Source organism: Mobula birostris, chromosome 5 (genome assembly GCF_030028105.1).
Source record: "Mobula birostris isolate sMobBir1 chromosome 5, sMobBir1.hap1, whole genome shotgun sequence".
NCBI lineage: Eukaryota > Metazoa > Chordata > Chondrichthyes > Myliobatiformes > Myliobatidae > Mobula > Mobula birostris.
The window spans coordinates 48785779-48811542 of record NC_092374.1 but is presented as its reverse complement, the minus strand read 5'-3'; the positions used below and the strand labels follow the sequence as shown (position 1 = coordinate 48811542).

General features: G+C 39.0%; 1 protein-coding gene across 2 annotated transcripts in view; it reads right to left on the bottom strand.

Moving 5' to 3' along the window:
• Window positions 1-4681: 4681 nt before the first annotated feature.
• The window catches only part of LOC140197685 (lysine-specific demethylase 4C-like), a 385265-nt gene continuing 364182 nt past the window's right edge, over window positions 4682-25764 (bottom strand). For both annotated transcript variants that reach the window (XM_072257997.1, XM_072257998.1), the window contains exons 21-22: window positions 12357-12449; window positions 4682-5783 (exon numbers count right to left, since the gene is read on the bottom strand). In XM_072257997.1, coding sequence (XP_072114098.1) covers window positions 5613-5783; window positions 12357-12449 — 264 coding nt within the window. In that variant the 3' untranslated portion in view covers window positions 4682-5612. The remainder of the gene's footprint in view (window positions 5784-12356; window positions 12450-25764) is intronic.

Genomic DNA, 25764 nt, shown 5'->3' with positions numbered 1-25764 from the left:
AGATGGTGTGCTAAGTCTATGCAAATTTCTATGAAAATAGAGGTACTGTTGCGTCTTCTTTGCAACAGCATTTACATGCTGGAGCCAGGACAGATCCTCTGATATGTTAACAACAAGGAATTTAAAGCTATTGACTCTCTCCATCTCTGTTCCCCTACTGAGGACTGGCTCATTGACTCTCAGTTTCTTCCTCCTGCTGTCAATAATCAGTATTTTTTGGTTTTACTGATGTTGTGTGAGAGGCTGTTGATGTGGCACCAAACAGATTTTTAATTGTCCTATATGCCAGTTTGTCACCAGCTTTGATTCAGCCAACAACAACGTTGTTATCAGCAAATTTAACTGTAGCATTAGAGCTGTACTGAACCACACAATCATAGGTATAAAGTGAGTACAGCAGACGGCTAGACACACAGTCCTGGGGTGAACCTGTGCTACTAGTGAACACTGTTCCTTCTAAACTGCACAGTAACTGTAATGCTCCCATGCACATAGCCTTTGCTGCTGTGCAGCTGTAATTTTATATAATGCTAATAAAATTTTGAAATCTATGTTAATATAAATGTGAAGTACCCTGTAATGGTTTTAATGAAAATAATCCATACATTTTCTAAATAATAAACATACCACAACCTTTACTTTGAAACATTTTAGAGCTTCAACATATTCACATTGTGTTTATAGTTACAACGCTGTTACAAATTATACAAATAAACACAAAATGGAAGTCAGTACCTTACTGTTAATAAACCAATGAATGCCAATGCCATCTGGTCAAAATGTTTTACTTTTGCCACTGTTCATCAATTGTTTTGACTGCCTGGCATTGTTTACTTGTGTTGTGAGTTGTAGTCCATGTTTGTTTGATGTGCATATTAAAGTGGCACAGTTTTCAAGCTGTGTAAAAATTTTCTGCTGAGAGCAATGGTTGGTTCACGCAGCTGTATAGAGAAAATAGAGATCATTGATGGTAAATGTAGGGGAGATGTTGTTACCAAGCTGTATTCACTGGAGTCTGCCAGTGAGAAAATCGAGGATCCAGTTGCCAATGTGGAAGTAATAGTGGAATCAAGCAGCATAAATGTGTTTAGTTAGGATTGAGAGGAGAAGGGAATAGAATGAAACAGGCTAAACATCCTATTTCAGTGAATTTAGTAAGGACTTGGTTTTGGAAGCAGCCAAGGTAGATGACTGTACGCCTCTTTGAGGGGATACGGGAATTGTTTTGCTATAGATGAATAGAGGAATTACAGATGATTTCCACACTGTGGTCTGAAGGGAAAACCTTGGGGAATGGGAAATGTCAACAGGGAAAAAGAAATGTATTCAAATCTAAACATAACTGATTAAAAAATATATAGCTCTGCAATTCTATATTCCGGTCTTTGGCTCATTGTTGTCACCTATGTGCAGTATGTATCAAGCAAATACCTTTCCATTTAAACATGTCTTCAATTTTGTAACGTAAATAAATCGACTTATTGAATGAAGATTACATATACATTTGCATTCCCTTTAACCATCTCATGGATTAGTTCAGAAAGCTATCAAATTTGTCAAGTGGTGCTGCCTTTTAACAAATCTACACGATTCGGGAAGCTGTCATTTTATTGATGTAGCAAGTTATTTTTTCATGTATACTGGTGATATTCTTGTATACTTGGCTCAGTTGATTTGATCAAATTGTACTGTAGCAGCAGGCTTATGCAGTGGAGGGGATCAAGGGGTAAACTAATCATTTTGCTGAAAATAACCATGAACATTTTTGGATTTTTTACCTATTAATTTGTTGAAATATAGTTGAACATATACTTTCCAGTTTCTTGCTTTTAGATACAAGTTTTCATTTAGAAGTGTAGATCAATTGCAGTAGGTAAAACTAGTAAACAGGATATATAAACCTGCTGCAAATGTCCACTTTCCAACAGGGCTCACTACACATTGTTTCAATCTAGCTTGATAATATGGAAATTAAAAATAGTAACTCCATCTATTCTGAAGCAAAAAACAATTCACCATTGCAGAAAACATCATATGTTGAAGTTTGTTTTCTCTGATTTGTGAGATAATAGACAATATATTCCAGAAAAGGACTGTAGCATTTTAGAATTATTTTAGAGATGGTCTCACGTAGCTGGAGGTGGAGTTACAATGGTGCTCAATGGCAACTCCTTAGAGTTTATCTGCAAAAACAGTTTAATTTCTATCTTTGATGTCTTTTTTTCCCCCCCAGAGTGAATGGGGCTTTCTAGGACTTTGCCTCCTTACGGTGGTGGGACCCGCTCCTGGGGGCTCACGACCAGTCGCTTTTCAAAATTCCAAGGACACAGCCTAGAAGAGAGCGCACCTTCAGGGTTCCGAGGTTTTGTGGCCCTGTGGACAGGCTGATTCTATGACGATGCCACCGACTAAGTGCCGCAGGAGAAAAACGGAACATCAGGACCAGCAGATCAACTGTCGGAGGCTCTGTACTCAGCAGGTCGCATTCTCTCAATGGGGGGAGGAGTTTGTTGATGATTCATAAGTCAGAGAACTAAAAAAAAGCGGCATGACAGACTTTTAACACTGTAAATCAGTAGGTTGTTTTGTTATGTTTCCCTTCTCACTATGAAAGGGGCCACCTCTTTTTCCCTTTATTAGCCTGTGGTATGTCGAATTGTCCAGATAATGACTAGTTTTTGTTGTACTGCAGATCATGATCTTTATTGGGAGCTTTGCTATAGCTTGCTTTGTTGGTGGAGGGTACTGATGCTTTTCTTTGCTGAAGTAAGTGGGGGAGGGGAGGGTCATTGCTTTGTTGCCGCTTGAGTGTGGGAGGGGGGAGTAGGGGGACTTTCGGGTTCTAACGTTTTTACTGTCACTCATTCTTTAGGACACTCTTCTGTTTTCGTGGATGTCTGTGAAGAACAAGAATTTCAGGATGTATATTGTATACATTTCTCTGATATTAAATGAAGCTATTGAACTATTGATGTGATTTTCTCTGCCATTGAAACATAATTCAAGAGTTCTGAAGTTACTTTAAAAGCAACCTGAGAAATATCTAACAAGGTATCTCGTACAGAAGGCCACTGATGAAGGTGTGACAGGATGAGTTATCAATTTGAATTATCTTATTTGATATGTTCAACCTCACAGTCCTTTAGAGACAAAGTAGAAAAGAGAAATTTGAGTATCAAAGGGAGAAAAAAACTAAATATTTCTTTCCTGAATATATAATTTCATTGTTCAGCTAATAAAAAGTCAGGATCAATGACAATGAAGTGTCAGAAATTTGATAGCATGACTGCAACCATAACTCACCCATAAACAGCGTCCTCTGGTATGGACTGAAAGGCCAAGAAATAACTTACCAGCATCTAGAGAATGCAGCATTGTGTGGAAGTTAACTCAAATCAAGGAATCTATCACCTGTTTTCATACATACTGCTCTTCCTCCTACTAAAATGCTTTGTAAAGATGACTCAACTGGAAGTCTTCATCTGTCTGAAAATTTGAATTCAGATGAACAATAAAATCTCTGCAACATTAATGAGAAGGCACAAAACAGATTTCTGTTGCTTAAAATGAATCCAAGGTCAAACGTGGGCTTGTGATATATTCATATTTGCTGGATCTCACTGTCGAATGCTGGTACTTACAGATAGAACATTGAGCATTTACCATGTAAATAAAGGAAAAAAGCTCTGATTCCTATGCGTAGCTGTTGTCTACAGGGTTGTCTGGCAGCTCCTGAATACCAAATCCATCTGATTACTCTGCAGATCAGTCTATCTTAAGTTTTGTGAATTTCCCAGTACAATACTAGACTGGTCAGCTGGGGTACAGGATCCAAGAAATTTCATTGGAAATTCTTAAGAATATCGAAAAAAAAATTAAAAATTTTAAGCAACACATTTAAAAGTTGCTGATGAATGCAGCAGGCCAGGCAGCATCTCTAGGAAGAGGTACAGTCGACATTTCGGGCCTTTACAGCCAGAAAGCTGGGTGCAGGCAATATTGATTTGCTCTAAGCAATCTAATAATCTTGATTATATCTAAGATCAGCACAGTTGCAAGCCTAAACAGGTTAACTGGATCACAAGTTTCCTGTAGGATGGCAACGTCTCCATACTAATTCTCTATTTAGTTTGCACTTGATCTGAGAAGCTCTAGAGATTTTTGGAGGACTTTTGAGTCCACTAAATGCTTAATATCAGCAACAGATTTTCTGGTACCATGTACTGTACAGCCCTAATGTACTTATCCTTATGAGAATTTACGGATCATATAATACAAGACATTACTAAAAATTTAATTTTTGGCCAGTCTTCCTCCATTTCTGACAAGTTTTTTTTGTAAAAGGTAGGCACATTTCATATTGGTAAGAGGAGAGTTTGTTACAATCTATAAAGAGGCTATTGTTTGCTGCTTTGTAGAATGCTGGGTAAGTAGACTTGAATTCAGTTGAAAATAAGATTTACTTTTGGGAGATGCTGTGCAAAATACTACGAAGCAGGCTGGAATCAGTTTGGATCTCTGAAGGGTTCATGTGGGTTATGAGAAGAATTGATGTAACATGCTACAAGGTATGGAAAGCAGCACAGACTTTCCTGGCAAAAGCTTTAAATATGGTCATGGATGAATAGCTATTTCATGCAATTCATGCAAAGGATAAAATATGTATCCAACCTAATAAATTCAAAAGACCAGAAGATGATTCTGTGCTGATGGTTTTATTCAATGCTGCCCATTCATAAACTTTAGGGTTTTTAAAAAGGGAAGTTACATTAAATAACCATAAAATAACAATAACGCCAAACAGCTATAATACAAGAGCAATGAGTTCCTGTTTTTAAGAGAGCACTTAAAATGATTTAAACCTCATATATTGTTGCTACAATTAAGCCCCTAAGTATAAACCTGTTCCCTTAGGAACGATAACCTTGTATTTTTCCATTAGTTTGCTGACTAAAAAACTAAAGACAAAGGATTAAGTAAGGCAAGGCTTAATGTTATAGGACCCTTATTTTACAGAATAGAAAAGTGTCCTTTACAATTTGGAAATGATTTTATATATATATATGTATATATATATAACTGATAAGAGTACCAAATAATGTAACAGGTACTTGTTTGCGAACTATCTGTCACTTATTTAGCTTTTATTAAATATATAAAAATCTAGGTAGCAATAGATCATTTCTTTCTTTTTTGCTAAATCTAGTGAATAAAAGCAAAAGAGCCAAATAACAGCAATTCTGTAGCAGTCTCAAAAATTACAAGGCTAAAATCAAGCAAAATAAGTGCTATCCAAAACTATAGCAGTCATATAAAAATATTTTAAATTCTCTTATGAATGTTTTTATTGTTTTAAAGACTCCAAATTGGAGCTTGTTGCTGAGACACTTGAAAAATTATTCATTCACACCAAAAAAAGTCCTTGTTCCAAGAAACAATATCCAGATATTTCTTTATTCCTTTAATCTTCAGTGAGGGTGGCAGGAGGAGTTTATGGATTCCCTTATTCTTTTGAACAAACTGAGTTTACGTGACTGTAACCCGAGCATGTTGGAGATTTATTTTGACTTATTGATCAAAATGGTTTTTCTTTTTTGGTTGTCAGCTTGACTTTATTGTCCTTGGCGGCAATGAGTTTGGAAGAAATTTCCCAAGAACGTGCGGTAACCAGGATCATCCACGTACTCATTCATGAATTTGTAATTCAGGACACGCAGTCGCTTCTTTGCCTGAATGTTCTCAGTGGAAAACGTTGCTTCATAACGCATGTCTGAAGCTGAAGACTGACAAACAAAGGTACATTTTAGGAAATGTAAATATTAGAGCATTGTGTTCCCCAAAGAGGTGTTTTGAGGGAGACAGAGTATTACTATTTATTTATTTAGCGATACAGCATGGTAACAGGCCCTTCCAGCCCAATGAGCCCATGCCGCCAAATTAACCTACCAACCCATAAGTCTTTGGAATGTGGAGGAAACTTGAGCACCAGGAGGAAAGTCAGGCGTATGTGGTGCTGTAATTGCAGAATACTAACCACTATGCTCCTCTGCTGCCCTTAAGAGAGCAAAACAGAGAGTGGTTATCGGTGTTATATGCAGTGAAGTATTGTTTGGGGAGTGAACACCGACCAATAGTTTCTTCAAATCATTCAATTTCTGACTGAGCATTTATTAAACAACTATTAGGCACTAAGTAATATTATTAAAGATAATGATCACATGGATGACACAAAGCTGAAGTAAGTGGTTGAATTTCAGTCACAGAATTAAAAGTCACACAACAGCCCTTCTTGTCACTCAATTAGTGATTATGAATATAGTTGTGCTGAACATTAGAAGCCAGATCCTTTTTGATATCTGGATTGAAGAACAATTGAGTGAGATTTACTTCCTTCCTTCCTTCCTTTATTTATTTATTTAATAAATAAAGTGAGCTTCCTGCTCACTTAACCATCACAAGTGCTTCACTCTAGCATTACTTGAAAGCTCAGTCCAGCTATGTCCATAGAATAGCAACAAATGAAACAGGAATACATTTTACATTATGCAGTCAGCTCTCTTTATCTTAACTGTTCCTCAATTTCATTTGCCAATCAGGTCAGTGACAATTTTGCCTCAAGACAAAACACATTTTCTTACATGTGTAAAGGTTATGTTCAAATATCTTTTTAAGGTGGGCACGTTTATCATTTAAGGTAGGTGTTAAAGGAATTTTCTTTTACTAGATGGATTTTTGTTCCCAAAGATCTGTTATTCCTTATTTACATGATACTGCATGGACTTTAAACTTCATATACTGAGGATAGACAACTTGTGAGAGAGGGTTCTTGTAAGTGAAAATTCACAAAGTTAAAATAAAGGACAAGCTGATATCTCAGTGGTTGCAACAAAAGTAATAACTAGTCAGGAGAGAGTAGTGTATAACATCATTATGCACCGCCAATCAGAGTTAGGGCAGGATAAAATATTAAAAGGACAAATGATTCATTTTCTAAATGTATGCTCATTCACTGCAGTGGAGGTGAAATAATGGCACAAGTGGTAATAAATAGAGATCCATGATAAGAGTTCTACAGGGATCAGTGTTGGGCCTCTTTTGTTTATGATGTACACAAATGAGCAGGATGAAAATATAAACTAGTAGGTCAGTAAGGTTGCAGATACCACAAAAAATTGATGTGAGTTCTGGACGGTGTAGAGGGCATGCAATTGAGGTGAAAGTGGGAAGGTTTAAAGGAAACTATGGGGTATATTTATACATTTTTTTTTAATACAGAGAGTAGTAGGTGCCGGAGAGCCTGGTGGAAGTACTTATGAAGATGGCATTTAAGATGCTGTCAGACAGACTCGGAAAATGCAGTAAGTGGAGGGATACAGGTCTCCTCCATTCTTCTACATTCTAGGGAATAAAGTCCTAACCTATTCAACCTCATGACCCACACCACCAGGTTCAGGAACAGTTATTACCCCTCAACCATCAAGCTCCTGGACCAGAGGGGATAACTTCACCCACCCCAGCAATGAACTGTTCTCAAAAACTATTGACTCACTTTTAAGGACTCTTCATCTCATGTCCTTGATAATATTGCTCATTTATTTATTATTATTATTTTGGTTTTATTTTGTATTTGTACAGTTTGTTGTTTTTTGCACATTGGTTGTTTTTCCATCTCGTTATGTGCAGTTTTTCATTGATTTTATGGTATTTCTTTGTATTTACTGTGAATGCCTACAAAAAATGAATCTCAGGGTTATATGTGGTGACATATACAACTGTGGTGGGTGCACGGTAGCATAGTGACTAGCATGATGCTTTACAATACCAGCAACCCGGGTTCAATTCCACCACTGTCTATAAGGAGTTTGTATGTTTTCCCCAATGTCCAAAGATGTACTGGTTAGTAGATTCATTGGTCATTGTTAATTGTCCCGTGATTAGGCTAGGGTTAAATCAGGGGTTACTGGGCAGCACAGCTTGAAGGGCTACTCCACACAATATTGCAATAAATAAACAAATACGTACTTTGATAATCAATATACTTTGAACTTTGAATATAGAAATGTGTACTTATCAAATGCATACACAGTGTACCAAAAGATATACTAAAATTATGACTGTCATCAGAAAGAACATAGTTATACTGGTGTGTTTTAGAAATGGGAAAAACATGGCTGATAATAATATTCCAAGAGGGTGGAAGAGGGAATGGATAAGAAAAGGAAACTTCTGTCATACGGTGAAGTCAGGTCTAATGGGTTAATGGGGGCAGTTGAAGATTGAGAACATTGCTTTGTCTATAGCAGGGCAGTGAGATGAGTTTAGAAGGTCGGCGATACCATCAGAGAGAAAAACTGAGGGAAAAATTGCAGAGGATGATTTGCAGCAGAAATGACCAATTCTTATACTTGTAAGAGAAAGAAAGTTACTCAACAGTGGATATTGAATCTAGAAGCCTGCAAATTGTCCAGGTAGAAAATGAGATGTTTGGTCTCATTGTAATAGTACAGAAAGGTTGCAGTGAAGTAGGATGGAAAATTCAAAATGCCAGACAGCAAGAAGCTCAGGATCACTTCTGCAGACTAAATACAGGTGGCTCCAAAAAATGAACACCCAATCTGCATTTAAACCATAAGACAGAGGAGCAGAATTAGGCCATTCAGGCCATCAATTCTGCTCCACCATTCGATCATGGCTGATTTATTATCTCTCTCAACCCCATTCTCCTGCCTTCTCCCCGGACCACTGACACCCTTTCTTTGGACTCCTCAATGTATAGGTGAGCACACTGTGTACACCTAATGTAACACATTATATTACAATAAATTTTTGTGAAATGCTTCTCTATTTGTAAAGATTGCCTGAATCCCTGACAGTTGGAGAGGTGAATGGATAGTTGTTGCAAGTGCCAGTAGACAAGGATTGGTTGGTTCAACAGAAAGATAGACCAGGGAGAGAGAGTCACAAAAAGAAAAGTTCCTTTGAAATGCTAAAATGGGAGGGGAAGATCTCTGGTGCTGGAATTTTGTGCTCCTTTGAATGCAGAAGCTAGTAGAAAGGAAAGTGAGGTCAAGGGGAACTCTGTTCAGAAGTGCAGAAAAGGGATAAAGTGTATTTAAGGGCCCTGTGACAGGTGGAGGATGTTACAGAGGTACTGGTAAAGAAGGTTTACCACTGAAGCAAATACTGTGGAGGTTGATTAACTGGAAGAATGGAATGGAGACAGGTTGGTAAAGAAAACTGTGAGACCCTGCACCTGTAATGGATATTTATGGAGGGATCCAGAGAGGGAAGGAAGAATCAGAGATTGACCACAATAGAGGCGAGAAATTGCTAGAAAATGCTATCAAAATGTTAAACTCTGTACGAGTGCATGAAGTAGTACGAATGTAGTCACTGATACACAAAATAAAGTGTTTCGGGAATGAGCCCCAGATAGGATTAAAACAAAAATAGGCAGGTAGACTACAATAAAAGGCACATGAGCAAGCAAGAGTAGCCAACATTTAATACATATATTACAACTAAAAGAAAGTAAGAAAAGCAATCCAGCCATGGTAGAGGAGAAGGGTCAAATGAAAAGATGTAATGGTGCTCAAAAGCCTAGTGATGTTGAGAGTTGGGAACATTTCAAAATTCAGCAATGGAGGATCATAGACAGAAAAAAATGATAGGCAGGTTCCAAGAGCAATGGGTGACTTAAGCTTTCTTCTCTCTCATTTACAAACTTGCCAAATGTTGTCTCTAATTTTACATCCTTTTATATTTGCTCATTCAAAATATTTATCAAAAACTCACGTTTAAGGCACCTATTCACATCTCCTCCCTTACTTCTATTTTCAATACACTGAAACATTGGTGTGGTTTCATTATCACTGTCAATACCATGATCTCTTCAGCCAACTTTCACCCTGCCCTCAACTTCAGATAGTCACAGAACAGAAACAATCCAGTTTGACAATCCATGACACATTCATGCCATTTTCTTTATACTTCCCATATTCTCACTAACTACCCCCAGATTCCACCACTTACCTACACACTAGGGGCAATTTAAAATGACCAATTAACCCACATCTTAGGGTGTGAGAGGAAACGGGAATACCCAGAGGAAACCCACAAGGAGAACATAGAAATTCCACCTAGTTAGCACCTGAGGTCAGGATTGAACCTACGTCTCTGGTGCTGTGAGGCAGCAGTTCAAGTAGCTGCACCAGTGTGTTTCCCAGTCCATTTCCTGGGACAGGTTAGTTCTCATTGGCACCACATCTCCCACTCTGTTTCCTTGATGGATTCAGTGCCATTCTCTTAATTCCCTCCTATCCATATTATTTTCTCCGATGAAGACACATTTAAAATGTAGCCACATAACTGTGACTTCTCCTCCAGCAGAGCTGACAGCTCTATCACATCTTCTCTAGTTCCTGTATTTCTGCTCTTAACCCCCGTCCCCCTAGCCAGAGCAGGATTAGACCATGTTCTAACCATCCACCACCAGATAAGTTTACCTTTCCACTTTAGACTCTGAAGGCACCATCCCACCATAAGTCTGTGGTCCATTCCCCCTTCTCTAACAATCACTGCCCTTCCCATACAACCACAACGTTTGCAACATTTTGCTTTCATTTATTCCCTTCTCACTTCTCAGGAATCTAAGCAGCCCTTCCATGAGAAGTTTATTTGAGCTGTTCCCATTTTAGTATATTTCATTTGATTCGCTCAACGTGATCTATTCCACACTGGAAAACCAAATGCAGACGCGGTGCCGAACACTCCATTTTTTTCCTCTAAGTATGAACTTAGCTTCCAGTCATATTTATTCTCCCTCTTCACTATCGTTCTGGCTCTGCAGTTTTCTGCTTGCAAATTGCTCTGATGACACCCAAAAATATTGGAGCAAAGAGGGAAGGATAAAATGAGGTTAGTATAAATGAATCTGTATATGGTCAGCATGGGCCAAAAGGCTTGCTTCTGTGCTGTATGACATCTCACCTTTAGTCTTGATACTTTGAAGCCCATGGGATCTAATGCTGTACTGAATAATCAAGGGCAACCATGACTATATATGGTGTTGGGGCTGCTTCTTTTCACGTTAGATGTCAATGATTAGGATGACGGAATTTGTGGTATTGTGACCAAGTTGAGGACAATATGAAGATAGGTGGAGGGTCATGTAATGTTTGAGGAAGTAAGGAGTCTGCAGAAGGACTTAGTCAGATTAGGATAATAGGCAAAGAGGAGGCAGATGAAATATAGTGTAGGGAAGTGTACGGCCATGCACTTCAGTAGAAGGAATAAAGGCATAGACTATTTACTAAACAGAGAGAAAATACATACAGAAATCAGAGGTGCAAAGGGACTGAGAATCCCCATGTAGGATTCTTTAAAGGTTAACTCACAGACTGAGTCGATGGTAAGGAAGGCAAATGCAATGTTAACATTCATTTCAAGAGGATTAGAATATAAAAGCAAGGATGTCATGCTGAGGCTTTATAAGGCATTGGTCAGATCACACTTGGGGAATTGTGAGCAGTTTTGAGCCCCTTATCTAAAAAAAAGATGTGCTGGCATTGGAGAGGGTCCAATGGAGGTTCATGAGAATGATTCCAGGAATAAAAGGATTAATGTATAAGGAGCATTTGATGGTTCTGGGCCTGCACCCACTGGAGCTTAGAAGAATGAAGGAAAGAGCTCATTGAAACCTATCAAATATACATTGGCCTAGATAGAGTGGATGTGAAGAGGATGTTTCCTTCAGTGGACCAAAGTACACAGCTTTAGAACAGAGGGATGACCCTGTAGAACAGAGATGAGGAGTATATTCTTTAGCCACAGAGTGTGGTAAATCTGTGGAATTCATTGCCACAGACGGTTGTGAAGGCCAAGTCATCGGGCATATTTAAAGTGGAGGTAGATAGGGGATTTTGATTAGTGGGCCTTCTCAAGTTATGGGGAGAAGGCAGGAGAATGTGGTTGAGAGGGATAATAAATCAGCCATGATGGAATGGACAGGCTGAATAACCTAATTCTGCTCCTATGCTTATCGTCTTAAACACAAATTCAGGTCAGTAAATGTTAAAATGAGAATTGACATTGATAGACTTTGTTCAGTAGTCTTAAAGAAAAAAGCATATGGAATAATTGGATATAACAGTGGGAGGAAATATCTCAGCCCACATCCAGTCCTGAGCTGCTTGTTGTTTAGTGCATGCTAGTTTGTCAAGTGTTAGATAACTCAGCTTTCATCGCACTGAATGGTTCTTGATCAATATGTTGGGTTAGGGCAAATACTTTGCCTCATACACAGTTACTTTGTAAATTATAGTACACAGAAGAAAATTTCAGAAGAATTTACTTACTAGTCGTGACTTAACCCGTTTCGGCAGTTCTTCATTTAATGTGTACACATCATCGCGTTTCACAACAAGCTGGGAGCCATCTTCAAACTCAACCTATAAGTACAATTTTAAAACGCCTATTAAATTGATGATATCAATCTAATAATGTTCCTTGACGTACTACATTGTAGTCCTATTCTGTACTCACAATATAGAATTTTCAAAACAGAACTAACTCTTTAAATAGCATTCATAACTAGAACAATAGAACTGTACAGCAGACATCCCACCTCTCCCGGTAGTTCCGGGAGTCTCCCGCATATTAATAGTGGCTCCCTGATGCCCGCAAATTATATACAATATCACGGAAATCAATTTTTTTGAGAGCAAGCAAGAGAAAGCAAGAGAGCGCGAGAACGACCATGAGGGAGAGCGTGCGCGCGCGAGAGAAAGCGAGAGCGCACGAGCGAGAGAGAAAGCAAGCGAGAGCACTTGAGAGTGCGCACACGAGAAAGCAAGCGAGAGCTCGCGAGCGACCACGAGAGAGGAACAGCGTGAGTGAGAGTGCGCCATGGCAGAGTGTTCCAAAAAAAATATAAAACATACATCACCCCAGACTACACTAAAGTGTACCCCTGCCTAATAGGAGTCAAAATAATGAGTGTTGCTCGCTGCACTGTTTGCAACAGTGACTTTTCTATTGCCCATGGTGGGTTAAGACTGTAAAAGACGTGTTGAGGTGAGTTTAGCAGGTGTCATTCATTCATTAGCATAGCTAATGTTATTTAAACTAGCTGGCCAGCTGCTAAGGAGCTACTCTATTGCAGACATTCCACCTCTCCCGGAAGTCTCCCGCAAATTGATGGTGCTACCTCCCTGAAATGAGTTTTTGTAGGGTGAGATATCTGGTACAGCATAGGAAATGGCTGTTCAGCCAACCAAGTATGCACCAACCTATTGTCTGCCTGTTCATGAGTCTGTCCAAATGCTTCTTAGATGTTGCTATTAGATCTGTTTCTACTACATTCCAGGCACCTACCACCCTCTGTAAAAAGAAAACTTGCCTTGCAAATCTCCTTTAAACATCACCACCCACCACCTTAAATCCGTTCATACTGGGAAAAAGACTCCGACCACCCACCCTATCTGTTCTTCTCAGCCTCCTACACTCCAATGAACAGTGAAAACATTCTGAAGTTTGTCCAACTTCTCCTTATACCAAACAGACTCAAATCAAGGCAACATCCTGGTAAACCTCTTCTGCATGTTCTTCAAAGCCTCCACATCTTTCCTGTAATACGGCGACAGAACTGCAGAAATTATTTTAAATGTGGCTAACCAAAGTTTTATACAGCTGCAACATGTCTTCCCAACTTTTATACTCAATGCCCTGACCAATAAAGGCAAGAACGCTGTACATCTACTTTGCTGCACTATCTACTTGTGTAGTCATTTTCAGGGAGCTACATACAGCCTTGCATCTCAAGATCTCTTTGTACATCAGTTCTGCCTTTTGCTTTCCTCTTGTATTTGACGTCTCAAACTGTACCACTCCACGCTTGTCTATTTTAAACTGTCTCTCTCTCTCAAATTTCCAACTGATTTATACCTTGCTGCCTCACAACTTCCACCAACTTTTGCACTACAAACATAATAATCAGCACACCTACATTTTCATCCACTGCTTAAATGTATATATATTTGTAATACAGACAACAGAGATCCCAGCACTGATCCTCAGAGGATACGAGCATTCATACCTCCCAGCTGGCAAAGGCCCCTCCACCACTACCCTCTGTCCTCTTCCAAACCAATTCTGAATCCAACCTACTAAGTCACCATGTGTCTTAATCTTTCAGGTAAGCCTATCATAATTGACCTCATCAAATGCTTTACTTGCCCCCTATCCTCATCATCACTGTTACCCCTTCAAAAACTTGATCACGATAGTGAGCCATGACCTGCACCTGACAATGTCATGTTGACTATCCCTAACAAGTGAAACAATATCACATACCCAACATGAAACAACATCACATACCTAAAAAAACTGTTCATAAATAATCTATTTAGGTACCAAACAGAATAAGAGGATACCATGATGGATCTAGTGCCAATAATCAAAGTGGATACCAATCTAATTAACAATTTCTAATACTTTTATGTTTAATGGGTCTGTTTTGGCTTTGTAAAGATGAGAGAACCGATTAGAAAACCTACAGCACAATTTAGGCCCTTCCGCCCACAATGCCATGCCTAACATGTACTTATTTTAGAAATTACCTCGGGTTACCCATAGCCTTCTATTTTTCTACGCTCCATGAACCTATCCAGGAGTCTCTTAAAACACCCTATCGTATCCGCCTCCACCACCATCGCCAGCAGCCTATTCCATGCATTCACCACCCTCCGCGTAAAAAAACTTACCCCTGACGTCTCCTCTGTACCTACTTCCAAGCACCTCAAAACTGTGCCCTCCCATTTTATCCATTTCAGCCCTGGGAAAAAGCCTCTGACTATCCACACAATCAATGCCTCTCATCATCTTATATACCTCTATCAGGTCACCTCTCATCCTCTGTCGCTCCAAGGAGAAAAGGCCATGTTCACTCAACCTATTATCATAGGGCATGCTCCCCAATCCAGGGAACATCCTTGCAAATCTTTTCTGCACACTTTCTGTAGTTTCCACATCCTACCTGTAGTGAGGTAACCAGAACTGAGCACAGAATTCCAAGTGGGTTCTGACCAGGGTCCTATATAGCTGTAACATTACCTCTCGGCTCTTAAGCTCAATCCCACGGCTGATGAAGGCCAATGCACCATATGCCTTCTGAACCACACAGACAACTTGCACAGCAGCTTTGAATGTCCTATGGACTCAGACCCCAAGATCCCTCTGATCCTCCACACTGCCAAGAGTCTTACCATTAATACCATATTCTGCCATCATATTTGACCTATCAAAATGAATCACCTTACACTTATCTGGGTTGAACGCCATCTGCCACTTCTCAGCCCACTTTTGCATCCTATCGATGTCCCATTGTAACCTCTGACAGCTCTCCATACTATTCACAATGCCCCCAACCTTTGTGTCATCAGTAAATTTACTAACCCAACCCTCCACTTCTTCATCCAGGTCATTTATAAAAATCACAAAGAGAAGGGGTCCCAGAACAGATCCCTGAGGCACATCACTGGTCACCAACCTCCATGCAGAATATGACCCATCTACAACCGCTCTTTGGCCTTCTGTGGGCAAGCCAGTTCTGGATTCACAAAGCAATATCCCCTTGGATCCCATGCCTCCTTACTTTCTCAATAAGCCTTGCATGGGGTACCTTATCAAATGCCTTGCTGAAATCCATACACACTACATCTACGGCTCTATCTTCAGCAATTTGTTCAGTCACATCCTCAAAAAATTCAATCAGGCTCGTAAAGCATGATCTGCCTCTAACAAAGCCATGCTGACTATTCCTAATCATATTATGCCTCTCCAAATGTTCATAAATCCTGCCTCTCAGGATCTTCTCCAACAACTTACCAACCATTGAAATAAGACTCACTGGTCTATAATTTCCTGGGCTCCCTCTACTCCCTTTCTTGAATAAAGGAACAACATCTGTAACCCTTCGGAACCTCTCCCAGAACCTTTGCATTGATGATGCAAAGATCATTGCCAGAGGATCAGCAATCTGCTCCCTTGCCTCCCACAGCAGCCTGGGGTATATCTTGTCCGGTCCCAGAAACCTTCCTGAACATACCTAACAAACTCCACTCCATCTAAACCCCTTGCTCTAGGAAGATGCCAATCAATAGTTGGGCAATTAAAATCTCCCACTATGAAGACCCTGTTATTATTACACCTTTCCAGAATCTATCTATTTGCTCCTCAATGTCCCTGTTACTATTGGGAAGTCTATAAAAAACACCCAGTAGAGTTATTGACTCCTTCCTGTTCCTAACTTCCACCCACACTCAGTAGACAATCCCTCCATGACTTCCTCCTTTTCTGCAGCCGTGCCACTATCTCTGATTAACAGTGCCATGCCCCCACCTCTTTTGCCTCCCTCCTGTCCTTCTGAAACATCTAAAGCCTGGCACTCTAAGTAACCATTCCTGCCCTTGAGCCATCCAAGTCTCTGTATTGGCCAAGTACATCATAGCTCCAAGTACTGATCCACGTTCTAAGCTCATCCGCTTTGTTCATGATTAGTAGATCAACCCCATTGTTCATTTCTCTGGTCATTAATGCAATACACAAGATATATGGTGCTGGGACTTTCACTCCTTGGTTCTGCGTTCTCCTCCCAACAAAATCAGTAACAGCTCAAATTTCATGTTATATTAAATGTGGACTGAGACAAATATGACAATACCATTCTCATTTTGGCTTACTTTCTATTTCTGGGCAGAATCAATATAACAAAGATACATTCCAAATTGAAAATAATCCATATTAAAAATTCTTACATGAATTTCTCAAGTATTTATAGTTCCACGGGTACATTTCTCAAAGTTTGTTATTGAATGTACTGCCTCCAAACAAAATCAAACATTTGATATGGATATTTGCACGGCGCCAGATAAAATAACAGAAATTGAAAAATATTCAGGTCAGCAGCTATGGAGGGAAATAGTGCTACTGTTGCAAGCTCTAGGACCTTTCATTAAGATAAATTACTTTCCAGATGTTCAGCATATATGTATTTCTCCTCCTTTTTCCTTTAATTGAATTCTGGGCTCCATTATTTTCAAACCTGGGGATAAACGTTTCCATTAATTAAATCCCAATATGTAGAAGCAGGTGATAAATGTCATAATCATGGTCCTGTAATTTGTGGTGAATCCAGCTTAACACTCATGGTTCCCACTCATTCACACTCACCTGGGCCACATGGAGAGTGCCTGTCTCAGTGACCCTCCATGCCCAGGAAGCAGTTGGTAATTCAAAGCAAGAGCCTCATGAACAAGTAGGCTTCAGGTGGCGTACTGCTGAAGCTTCAGCCAAAATTGTTTTACCTTACAATCTGTGAATATAACAGGAAATAGCAGCAGCAGTAGGGGAAACTATCTTGGAGCTTCATTGACCATTCATCACGACGATGGCTATCTTCCCCCTTATTGCCATTTTCCAGAAATCTATCTTTCTCTGCTTTGAACAAACATATATTGAGCTTCCACAGATGTCTGGACTAGAGTATTTCAAAGCATGAGCATCCTCAGCATGAAGAAATTTCTTCTCACATTAATCTTTAATGGCCTACCCTGTACTTTCTACCAATGTCCTAAACTTTCCAGTCAAGGAAAACATGTCTCGCCTCCTCTTGATTTCCCAAACCCATCAAGAATTTTGCAAGTGAAGGATTTTATTTTAATTAACCTTGATACACAAACAATTAAAACTTATGCAAATAATTTTTAAAAAATAATTATTAATTAACACATTAATATAAATTCCATTCTTCAGGCTGATAATCTGAAATGAAATCCTAGAATATCCGATTCAGTGTCAGATCTCTAAGCCAAAAGGTTCAATGGCTGCCCTCCCCAGCATCCTTTGACAATAGCCTCCACCTTTAGAATTCAGAGACATAAATGGCAGTATCTGAAATTAGCTCCTAGTCCTGCAACATATCTATTTAAGGCCACAAAGCTGTTGTACGGGTACAGCTGAATACTAATGGCCATCAATGAAACCACAACAAGCATGATCTAGCCCATTATTTAAACATCATATAACGGATTAATTAGGAAGAAGATGAGTAGCTCTTCACAGTGCAAAATTAAAATGGTTCCAGATACTGTCGGCTAGATGTTTTTTGTGAATATTATCAACCACAATTTTGGAGTCCTGTGTCCTGTCTTTACCTTATTACAGTAATTATTTGACTTTAATTTAATAAAGGATGTGCTGGCTTTGGTAAGGGTCCAGAGGAGGATTACAAAAATTATCCTGAGAATGAAAAGGTTAACACAGAAGAGATGCTTGATGGCTTTGGGCCTGTACTCATTCAAAGAGAAAAGAATAAGGGGGAGCATCTCATTTAAAACCACCAAATATTGAAAGGATTAGATTGTACTAATCTTTTCAGCTTAGCATTGAATATGATAATCCCTCAGAAGCTGGTGGGTAAACTGTCCTCGTTGGGTTTCAGCACCTTTCCCTATAACTAGACCTTGGACTTCTTGACAGGAATGCAACAGTCAGTCCATACTGGCAGAAACATCTCTAGCTCCATCTCACTGAGCACTGGCGTCCCCAGGGCTATGTGCTCAGCTCACTGCTGACGGTTGACTGCAGTTCCAGATCAAATCCAATGATCAAGCTGGTAGAATGGTGCGAGCACAACAACTTGAGTCTCAACGTGAACAAGACCAAAGAAACAATTGTAGACCACTCCTCAGTGCACATATATGGCTCCTCCATGGAGAGAGTTCGGAGTATCAAGTTTCTCAAAGTGCACATAACAGATAATCTCATATGGTCCTTCAACACCAACTCCCCTATCAAGAAGGCACAGTAGCAATTCCATTTCCTAAGGAGAGTGAAGCCAGTGGGGCTCTTCTTCCCCTATTCTAACTAATTTTAACAAAAGCACCATCAACAGTGTGCTGATCAGATACATAAACATCTGGTACATGGATTGCAAGGTATCTGACTTTAAGCCCCTACAAAGGATTGTGAGGATTACTGGGAGGAACATCGGGGTCTCTCTTCCACCCATCAGAGATATTTCTCAGAAGTGCTGCATATGTAAGGTTCTTAGTATTGTTAATGATCCCTCCCAACTGTCCAACAATATCTTTAAACCCCCTACCATTGGGCATAAAATACCACAGCATTAAGACAAGAACCATTAGGATGGGAAACAACTTCTTCTCCCAGGCTGTAAGATTACCGAACTCCCCGCCACCAGCCAGCTCTCATCACACTTGAAACACCAGTACCATTATACTGGTTACATTCTAACTTGAATCATAAGTGCACCTTATTATTTGTTAATTTATTTGTGGTCATATTACTTTATGCGTCATATGTATGAATTATATAGACCATGTTGTGTACTTTAGTGCAGAGGAGTGTTGTTTTGTTTGGCGAGGATGTGCTCCTCGGAGGTGGAGCTCTATGTAAATCAGTGCTATGTGGGGTCATTGTAACATAAATGGACGTGTCCCTGATAAAAAAAAATCAAACCTAAGATAGATGATATATTATTTTATGAATACACTGTAATTTGTAGAATAACAAGTACACAGATAGGCCTAACCCATACATCGATGGAGCAGCAACCCATCACAGCAGCAGCAGAAGGAAGAGGGTGGTGGTTACATCTTAGAGGAAGGACCAGGCTGTGGGTTCCCCTCTAACTTCAATTTTTTCTTCAAGTAGGTGTTGAGGTTTGACTGCCCTTTCTTAATTTTCCTCTCATGAAGAAGTTCTCAGTAGCAGGAAATCATGTTGAGAACACCTCTCTTTGTCCTATTGCTTTGGTCTCAGTCAGGGTCATTATCAATGAACTGGTCCATGATTTGTGTGATTGCGGTGATGCTAGTGCTGGGATTTCTTGCTGATGTTTCCTCTTCTCCATCCGTGTCCTCAGATTCACTGAGGATGCATTGCCCTGCCAATTTTCGAAGCTTTTCGTTATTAAGGCTCTCACCATGAGAGTGCAATTTCACATTTATGCTAATGCTTTTCCTAGACATCTTAGATGTACTACCTCCACTGGAAGTTGCAAGCTGTATTCCAGACATAATGGGTGAAAAAAAAATGGAATAAATTGGCGAGTGAGTAAGAACATTTACATGTGCGGGGGAGGCTAAGCATAAACTAATACACGATCATCTGTGAATGGCTCAGAGCGTATGTGAAGCGCTCTTGTTGCTGGTTGAATATTTACTATAAAGGTGACCACTCTTGAAAAGTTTCAAGTGTTGTTTAGAATAATTTTTTTCATTTAAAAAAATGTCAATAAAGAATTAAAAAACCACATTGTAATGAATTAGCACTATGCAGGGTAGCATTATGTGGGGCCTGAGTGTACATTGGTACAGTTCAATGAAAATAAATTGAACTAGAACTTGAGTGCATGTGGAGAGGATGTTTCCATTTGTGGGAGAATCTGGGACCAGAGGGCACAAACTCAGAATAGAAGGATGTCCCTTTAGAACAGAGGGGAAAGAATACCTTTAGCTAGAGGGTGGTAAATTAATTGTCATAGTGGAGACCAAGTTGTTGCGTAGATTTAAAGTGGAGATTGATAGGTTCTTGATTAGCAAGGTCATCAACAGTTATAGGGAAAAGGCAAGGGAAGAAGGTTGAGAGGGAAAATAAATCAGCCATGATCTAATGGCAGAGTATACTTGATTTGCCAAATGGCCTAATTCTGTTCCATCATATGTTTTATGGTCTTAATTTTGCTAATCTTACTTAGCTAAGAGTTTGGGTCTGATTATAAAGTAAAGTTAGTAATAGGGTAGTATATAATCAGAATCAGAATCAGAATCATGTTTATTATCACCGGCATGTGAAGTGTAATTTGTTAACTTAGCAGCAGCAGTTCAATGCAATACATAATCTAGCAGAGAGAAAAACAACAACAATAATAATAATAATAATAATAAATAAAACATAATAAATAAACAAGTGAATCAATTACATATATTGAATAGATTTTTTAAAATGTGCAAAAACAGAAATACTGTATATTAAAAAAAGTGAGGTAGTGTCGAAAGTTTCAATGTCCATTTAGGAATCGAATGGCAAAGGGAAGAAGCTGCTCCTGAATTGCTGAGTGTGTGCCTTCAGGCTTCTGTATCTCCTACCTGATGGTAACAGTGAGAAAAGGGCATGCCCTGGGTGCTGGAGGTCCTTAATAATGGACACTGCTTTTCTGAGACGCCACTCCCCAAAGATATCCTGGGTACTTTGTAGGGTAGTACCCAAGATGGAGCTGACCAGATTTACAACCTTCTGCAGCTTCTTTCAGTCCTGTGCAGCAGCCCCTCCATACCAGACCTCTCAGAATGCTCTCCACGGTACAACTATAGATGTTTTTGACTTAAAATAGATACTGTATTTCCTGTCCTGACGAAGGGTCTCGGCCCGAAACATCAACTGTACCTCTTCCTAGAGATGCTGCCTGGCCTACTGCATTCACCAGCAACTTTGATGTGTGTTACTGTATTTCACTGGGGTATTGGTGTAAGTAATACAATTGTTGTGGGTGGTGTAAAAGAGAAACTCGGAATGTACTGTACCTACATTTTTAGGTGTAACCTTTCAAGGTGGCAGAAACTGAGGAATCTTTGGCTTTGTCAAATAATGACAAAGGTGCGAAGTTATGGTAATCATTAACAATCATTCAGCCTTAGCTAAAGTGTTATATTTACTTTTTGTTACATGTTATCAGCAAGGGTGCAATAGAGAGGATGGGTTTGTAGTCATTAACAGAGAAGGTCTTATAGAATAACTTGAAGCTGATTTTTAGTGATAGCAAAATCAATAAAGGAAAGATACAGATTTAAGACAATTAGCAAAAACACAATCAGAAATTATGGTGCAATACTCAAAGGGTTGTGAAAGCAGATTTAATTTTAACTTTCAAAAAGCAACTTCATTATCACTTTAAGGAGCTGTGTAAAATCCAGGAAAGGAATGGATCTACTAAATGGATTGATACTGGTACATAATGTCAAATAATCATCTACTACGTTGCATTATTTTAATTTTCTATTATGCCCTTAGCCTTTAGAAATGACTATTGCGACTTCATTAGGATGTTGAACCAAAGTAGGATTAATTAGGTAAACTAAGCTAAATTTGGTCAAAGAGGTTAACAGAATGGAGAGAATGTGGAGAAATTCAAGCAGAGAACAGAATCTGAGGTCTCTATGGTTGATGGAATAGCAGTCAATAGTAAAACAAAGTTGCAGGAGAAGGATTAATGTCTACTACTACAGAGATGGAAACAGAAGAACCAAGAAGATTACAAATAAAGGGGAAGGCTAAGACATCAAAGGATGAGAACTTCAAATAGGAAGCACTAGGGGACCTGCACACATTGTACATTAGTGAGATGAGTGAAAAGTACTTGGCTTTTGAGAGTATACAGACCACAACCTGAAAAGCCTTAAAGGATGGAAGGCCAAATAACTATATTTGCTAGACTGTTGGTGACAGAAGCACATATGAGGGACAGTCTATTGATGAACCTGTTTAATCAAAAGGTATCTGATAGCAGATTAATGTGCTCTCCATTTTGAATGTGCATGAAATCACAATGTACCTACTGCACACACATAACGTGCAATTTCTTTTTAACCTTTTTGCTGTAGCTAACATTTGGGAATTGCTTGAAATTACCAACTGACAGGCATCAAAAGAGGATATTTTGTGACACTGTTCATTGGATTAATTATTTACATTTCGTACTTTATCTCCATCAGAACAAAAAAAATGCAAAGAGTAAGACTGGTCATTGAAGCTGAGTAAGAAAAACAGCTGAATAAAATGCAATAATGTTTCTGGGACAGGTATACAGCTGAGATTGGATGTTGGGATTAGATACGTCTCTACCAAAGGAGGTGTAAAGCACTCCTTCTCTACACTAACCAGCAGGTCACTCTTGGGCAAGGTGTAGCACCTGCTTAGCCTCTGGATCATGGTCATGTGAAGCCAAGAGAGCTGGTGCATATCACAAGTCCTGGTTATGTGACCACTGACGCCAGGCAGAGATCTCTGAAGAGTATTGATAATGGCTGGTGTCACCTGGCTTGTATAGGCACTTCCCTGTAGAAGGCAATGGCAAACCTCTTCTGTAGAAAAATTTGCCAAGAACTATCAGGATCATGGGAAGACCACGATCACCCGCGGCATATGACACAACACATAACAAATGAGCAAATGATACAGACGAGAAGATAAATCTGCATATGCATACAGTGGCATGCAAAAGTTTGGGCACCCCTGGTCAAAATTTCTGTTACTATGAATAGCTAAGCAAGTAAAAGATGACCTGATTTCCAAAACACATAAAGTTAAAGATGACACATTTCTTTAATACTTTAAGCAAGATTACTTTTTTATTTCCATTTCTTACAGTTTCAAAATAACAAAAAGGTAAAGGGCCCGAAGTAAAAGTTTGGGCATCCTGCATAGTCAGTACTTAGTAACACCCCCTTTGGCAAGTATCACAGCTTGTAAATGCTTTCTGGAAGAGTCTTTCAATTCTTGTTTGGGGGATTTTCGCCCATTCTTCCTTGCAAAAGGCTTCTAGTTCTGTGAGATTCTTGGGCCGTCTTGCATGCACTGCTCTTTTGAGGTCTATCCACAGATTCTCGATGATGTTTAGGTCAGGGGACAGTGAGGGCCCATGGCAAAACCTTCAGCTTGCGCCTCTTGAGGTAGTCCATTGTGCATTTCGAGGTGTGTTTAAGATCATTATCCTATTGTAGGAGCCATCCTCTTTTCATCTTCAGCTTTTTTACAGACGGTGTGATGTTTGCTTCCAGAATTTGCTGTTATTTAATTGAATTCATTCTTCCCTTTACCAGTGAAACGTTCCCTGTGCCAGTGCCTGCAAAACAAGCCAAAGCATGATCGATCCACCCCCGTGCTTAACAGTTGGAGAGGGGTTCTTTTCATGAAATTCTGCACCGTTTTTTCTCCAAACATACCTTTGCTCATTGCGGCCAAAAAGTTCTATTTTAACTTCATCAATCCACAGGACTTGTTTCCAAAATGCATCAGGCTTGTTTAGGTGTTCCCTTGCAAACTTCTGACACTGAATTTTGTGGTGAGGACACAGAAAAGGTTTTTTTCTGATGACTCTTTCAGGAAGGTCATGTTTGTGCAGGTGTCGCTGCACAGTAGAACAGTGCACTCCAGAGTCTGCCAAATCTTCCTGTAAGTCTTTTGCAGTCAAATGGGGGTTTTGATTTGCCTTTCTAGCAATCCTACGAGCAGTTCTTTCGGAAAATCTTCTTGGTCTTCCAGACTTCAACTTGACCTTCATTGTTCCTGTTAACTGCCATTTTTAATTACATTACAAACTGAGGAAACAGCTACCTGAAAATGCTTTGCTATCTTCTTATACCCTTCTCCTGCTTTGTGGGCATCATTTATTTTAATTTTCAGAGTGCTAGGCAGCTGCTTAGAGGAGCCCATGGATGTGATTGTTGGGACAAGGTTTGAGGAGTCAGGGTATTTATAAAGCTTTGAAATTTGCATCACCTGGCCTTTCCTAACGATGACTGTGAACAAGCCATAGCCCTAACAAGCTAATTAAGGTCTGAGACCTTGGTAAAAGTTATCTGAGAGCTCAAATCCCCTGGGGTGCCCAAACTTCTGCATGGTGCTTTCCCTTTTTTCATTTTTGTTCAAAATTGTACAAAACAAAAATAATACACTAATCTTGCTTAAAATGTTGAAAAGAATGTTTCATCTTTAACTTTATGACTTTTGGAGATCAGTTCATCTTCTACTCACTTAACTATTCACAGTAACAGAAATTTTGATCAGGGGTGCCCAAACTTTTGCATGCCACTGTATATTTAAGCTATTTATAACCATGGGATGCAACTACAGTGCTAATTGAAGTCAAAAAAACTAAAATGCCATAACTGGTTATTGTGAACATTCTTCTAGCTTCCCGTAACCTAATAGAAATTCCAATATTGATGACAACAGGAATTATGCCTAATTTTAACATGGTGCAAATATTTATATACTGCAGCCATTATTTATTATATAGACCTTGGTAGTATCTGGCAGAGATGTTGTATTTTTATGTAAATTAACATCATTCAAATTAATTCAAAGCACTTTGGTTATTCAACCAAATTAAAGTTAATAGTTTCTGGAGGAACAAAGGATAAGTTGCCTTTTGTAATTTATATTTCTCCTTTACTGCTCGCAGCCGCCCCAGTCATTTCATGAGTCAAAAAGTAGAATTAATATATAGACTTCAAGCAAGACTCCAAGTACAATTTTCCATTTTAGTGAAGCTAATTATTTTCTATTTTGGAAAAGAATATTTATTGTCTTTACAAACTAAAACGATTAACTATTTTTCCTGCAGTTTAAAGTACTATATTCCTTTGTTTAAATAAATTTGATCAGAAGTGAGTCACTGACCTTATATTTTGATATTGGCTTACATGATTTTTTTTGTGTTGCACATGTTTTTACAGGTTTCTTGGCTATCAATTTCAAAATTATTCCTTAAATTAAAATACAGCAATGCTAGAATATGTGATAATAAACGTGACTGAATTATTTTACTAGGAAACTAGTCAGCAAAGTCCAAATTTGTCTGAAATCCAAATGTACTAATGTATCCATTAGCAAATATCACAGAACAAACTATAGTGCATACCTCTGAAAATCAATTTTTTAAAACAACTAAAATATAAATTC